The sequence below is a fragment of the Zingiber officinale genome, chromosome 6A, assembly GCF_018446385.1.
Source record: "Zingiber officinale cultivar Zhangliang chromosome 6A, Zo_v1.1, whole genome shotgun sequence".
In the NCBI taxonomy this organism is placed as follows: domain Eukaryota; kingdom Viridiplantae; phylum Streptophyta; class Magnoliopsida; order Zingiberales; family Zingiberaceae; genus Zingiber; species Zingiber officinale.
The window spans coordinates 141612206-141617167 of NC_055997.1; the positions used below are offsets into that span (position 1 = coordinate 141612206).

The following is a 4962-nucleotide window of genomic DNA, read 5'->3' on the forward strand; positions in this document are numbered from 1 at the left end:
TCCGGCATTCATGTGCACAGGTCGCGCTCGCACACGAGCCAACTTGGTTCAATGCAATCTGGACTCTGGATTTGCACTCCCTGCACACCCACGCATAAGAGAGAGCCTCTCCCGATGCATTTGTTCATATTCTCAATGTATGTGAATCAATATAAACCAATAAAAATACCTTGAAACTTCCAATGTGGGACTAAAGTCTCATTCACAATGGAACCTCTTTCCTCTTCTATTTCTTCTCCATTCACCTATTCAACACCTTTCATATAATTTTAACCAAAAAAATGTTTAATTGTGTTTGAGACCGTGACAATGACAAAAATATTTAGGCAAAAATTAAAAGAAGGACTTTATTTTTTAGAATCATTAAAGGGGTATTCCATTTTTTTTTTTTTTTTTATCAAAATAACATCTCATCCACCTTATAAGAAACCAATGTATAATTACTCAACTGCGATCGAGTACATTATTCTCATTACTATCTCTCGCCTATATTTCTAATTCGGGGCATTGTAATAATTATGATATATTAACCATAGCTATTATAACACATATTTAATATGTTCAAAAATATTTATGTTGTAGTAACTATGTATCTACTATTCATATTGTAGTCGCTACGAAATCGTAAGTACTATACATTTATTTGATATTTATATTATAATAACTACCAAACGATAGTAGCTACGAAATCGTAATTACTAGAAATGTAAAAGCTGTCACCATTGGTTGAAGTTTTAGATAGGAATTAGGATATATAGGCTAGCTGGAGATAATAATAAGAACAATGTGCGGAAAGACTGTTGGTTAATTGTTGTCGATGGGATAAGACGTTCTTTTTAAATTAAAAAAAAAAAAATCAAAGTGGGTGCCGCTCTATTGATTTGGAAAAAATGGAATGCTCTATTGATTTTTTCCCATAATATTATGAAGTCTCTTTATAGATTGATCTTACAGAAGGAATTACATCGCACAAATACTAATTTCAACTTCTACAAGCACAAGCCTCAAATCATCCATTATACTATATTTGAAAATCACAATTTCGGATCATTGTTTACATGATGTAGTAGGAGATGGCAATTCAAAATGCATACGCTTAATTAATTTATGACCCATGTTTATCATCCTTTCTCTTCTCGATCTCTCTCTCCTTTCTTTCTATTGAAATGAAATGAAGTCTCCTTGAGACACTCTAGTGACTAGCTCATGAAGTATTATCATCATGAGATCTGAAATTTGAATCTTAACAAAGTCGAGATAAATGTCTCTCTTATGTGTTAGTAAATATTCTAAAGAATAGTAGCCGTCCATGATTTTCCTCCTCCGTGTTGATTTTGGGACGGATTGACGGGGACGTTGAGGATAAAATGTATTCACCTTTTTGTCACCATGAAATGAAATGAAGTCTAAGGCTAAGTTTAGGGATCGGATTCGAATTAATGATCATTTAAAAATCATCATGGGAAGTCGGCAATTGCCGTCGTTGCTGAATCATGATCCTCAAGAAACATATAAAGACAATGTAGTCAAGTCAACTCTCAAGTGGACAGATAACTAAGTAAATGCATTCATATTAACTAGGCAATAACGTGGAGTATGGGGAGAGTTAATCTTGACCACTGTCAACAAACATCGATCAGACATATTTTAGCTCTCTAAAATAGAGAATTCTAATAAACTTGATTGCTGCATTTTGTCTTGGATTTTTCTTCTGCTGATGATTTCTGACATTCTTGCTCAAGGTTTGAACTTTTCGATTTAAAATTAAACAAATAAGAGAAATCTTAATGAGACCTGGTTCTTCCATCTTAGATTGTATCGTTGAGTTAATATAGGAAACTTCAACAAGATTTCTTTCCCATTTTGTGTTTAATTATCTTTTCTATTAATGTTAGACAGCTTTGAGAAGAATTCCATGCAAAATTAATGCGTGATTGTAAGTTTCCTAGGAAGTTGCCTTTAGCAAATCTAATTTTTCAGTTATGGAAAGACAAAGAAATTAATATTTGATTTTGAAGGATGATATCATTTTGTGATGAAAAGTCTGAATCAAATATGAAACCGTGAAGCACCACAGAAACTTCTTCCTTTTCTTTCTTCTTCCGTTTATGAACTCATCTCAAGAATTTAAACACTTGCGAGGTCTTATGGTTTTCTATCTTTGCGAGTTCCAATTAATCGTTCCATTCAAAGTCAACGCCAAATCTCCATCCGCGGTGGAAAGGGTCAATCGCCATCGCTCTATATTTACGGATATGATCACCAATCACGCCACGCCAATTGCTGAGAGCGAATCAAGAAGCTCCATCGGCCATGGCGTCGCCGGATGCCTGCTTCTGCCTCAGCTGGCGGATGGCGGTGGAGGCCAACAATGCCCAAGGGTGGCGCACCGTCCCGCCGCAATGCGTCGGCCACGTGGAGCGCTACATGCTGGGCGGCCAGTACGGAAGCGACGTCGCCGCGGTCGCCGACCAGATCGCGATCTACCTCGGCGGCAGCGCCGCCGCCGACGGCAAGGATGCATGGATTCTCGACGTCGACGACACCTGCCTCTCCAACCTCCCCTACTACAAGGAGAAGCACTTCGGGTAATCAATCAATCAATCAATTCATGCGATTTTCTGTCGCTAGCTGTTGCCTTAATTTGATTCTTGATTCCACAATTACTTCCCAATTAGGATTCATTTGTGACGATTAATCATAGATATATACATCGATCGTTAGGGGGGAGCCGTACGACTCGAGGGCATACGTGAGCTGGGTACTGAGAGGGGCTTGCCCTGCAATCCCTCAAGTGCTTGGGGTTTACAGGAAGCTGATGGAGAGAGGGTTTCAGGTTTTTCTGGTCACTGGAAGAAGCGAGGACGTTTTGGGAGCTTCCACGGTTGAAAATCTGGCAGCTCAGGGATTTGATGGCCATCACAGACTGATCATGAGGTGAGAATTAGAATAATAAATATATATATATTTTAAAATAACCGTAGCATTCTAAACATATCTTTCTTTATATGAATTATATATCCTCAAATTGATTAATCATGGAAACATGGTAACAATGAAGTTTCGGGTAAACTTATATACTTGATTATCTGTGTTCATACCCGGTTGACTAATCTTTGACTAATAAGGGTCAAAAGTTCTCATTTGACATCAAATTGATAGATATTGTTATCTGTAATGTATTATTATTATTATTATTATTATTATTATTATTATTATTAAATTGTGGAATCAACTTGCTATATGTAAAGTAGTGGTTATCTTTACAAACACCTAGCTCAACTTGCAGAAGCGCTGCTTACAGAGGATATGGGGCAGTACCCTACAAATCTACTATTAGAAGGCAATTAGTGGCAGAGGGATACAGGATCAGAGGCAATGTTGGAGATCAGTGGAGTGATTTGTTAGGAGAATGCGTTGGGGATCGCACATTTAAAATTCCAAATCCCATGTATTTTATACCATGACAGAACTCAACTCTAATTGAACTCGCAATGCTGTGTTTTATCTCATAGCAGAGAAAGTGGATTGACCCTAGCTATGAAGTTTTATAAGCTTGGAATGAATGAACATTGAGATCCTAAATCAATACTAGACTAAATGATATATTAAGAAACATGTACAGTAATATTTGTAATTACTTCTAAATTTTCAACAAGTTTAAACGACTAACAATCTCTCTCAGGAATCTATTCTCCCTGCAAACATGAAGTCGAATCTGTAAAGTATCACTACCCTCAATTAGCAGAAGCAACCATTTCATAGTTTTTGAATATCTTAAATGAAATGGTGAAAAGTAATACACAAATCATCATAAGAGGCTTTATAGACATGTTTGAAAAGCAAATAATGAATACCATGCTATACACATTTGTTGTAACAAGTTGTGGTTACAGTGAATACCAAAAAACTATAGGTTATTAGGTTCAACGCTAGCACTTGAGATTATTCCATTAGCTATATAACTGAACCAGAACATATTTGGAGGTAATACCTATATCAAGTTGAATGCAATGTGATGGACAACATTTTCACATGGCAAGAAGTTATTTGTTGATTCAAATGGGATTTTTACATAAAAACATAAATAAATAAACAAAATCTTAGTTTCTTAAACGAACCTCTCAAATTCCAAAGACTTATAAATAGAGAATCTTATAAAACTTTCATTTTAGCCTAAGACAAGCATACTTTCATTAAGCAACATTGATTTAATCTATCAAATTCTTCAACAACATGCTGAATAATAAACATGCATTAAATGGAAAAGCATCAATCCTGTAAGACCTGAATAAAAGGATGGGACCGAGCATAATCTCTTCTATGTCTTGACCATTTGTATTAATGACTAGTAGCCACTTGTGATTTACCTCCTCCGTGTTGACCTAAAGACGGGTTGACGAGGACACTGAGGACGAGCGAATTATCTTTTACCATATGAATAAAAGGATGGGTCTATAAATAAAATAAAATGTTCAATTACCCAAATATTTCTATCCTTTATTTATTGACCAGTTCGATTCAATAAAAATTTTCCATTGAGGGTCGGTAAATCTTCAAACATGATCACAAATATTTATTTACAATGTGGGAATTGAACCCTCATTACCGGGTAAACTCATTTTTCTGTATATCATTGCACCAAGCAGTAGGGGCAAAAAGTTATGCTATAACAATAACAATAATCAATTTCATACAATTTAAAAGAAAAAGGTAGAGCATTTAATTGTTACCTAGCTATTACTTCTTTTGAGCACTAGGTATTCACCCCTACGAGCAAATTAATTCTCCGGGGGTCCAGGCGCCTGGATCAAATGTGGGTGCACTGGCTGTCCTGGGGGCCGGGCACTTGGACCAAATTCGGGCTCTCAAAATAGCTCCGAGTGCCCGGACCAGAGTCAACTCCATGTTAATTTTTGGTTCGGATCTTCCGCTCGCATGGGTGATTTCAGCCTTTCAGAA

General features: G+C 36.5%; 1 protein-coding gene across 2 annotated transcripts; it reads left to right on the plus strand.

The window, feature by feature from the left end:
- The first annotated feature begins 2131 nt into the window (after positions 1-2131).
- LOC121994512 (acid phosphatase 1-like) lies at positions 2132-3585 on the plus strand. 2 transcript variants are annotated; one of them, XM_042548521.1, is made up of 3 exons: positions 2132-2588; positions 2705-2937; positions 3290-3585. In XM_042548521.1, the coding sequence occupies exons 1-3, from the start codon at positions 2148-2150 to the stop codon at positions 3465-3467; spliced, it is 852 nt and encodes a 283-aa protein (XP_042404455.1). In that variant the 5' UTR covers positions 2132-2147; the 3' UTR covers positions 3468-3585. The 2 variants fall into 2 exon arrangements, with proteins under 2 accessions (XP_042404455.1, XP_042404456.1); XM_042548522.1 differs by having other exon boundaries at positions 2149-2588; positions 2725-2937.
- The last annotated feature ends 1377 nt before the right edge of the window (positions 3586-4962 follow it).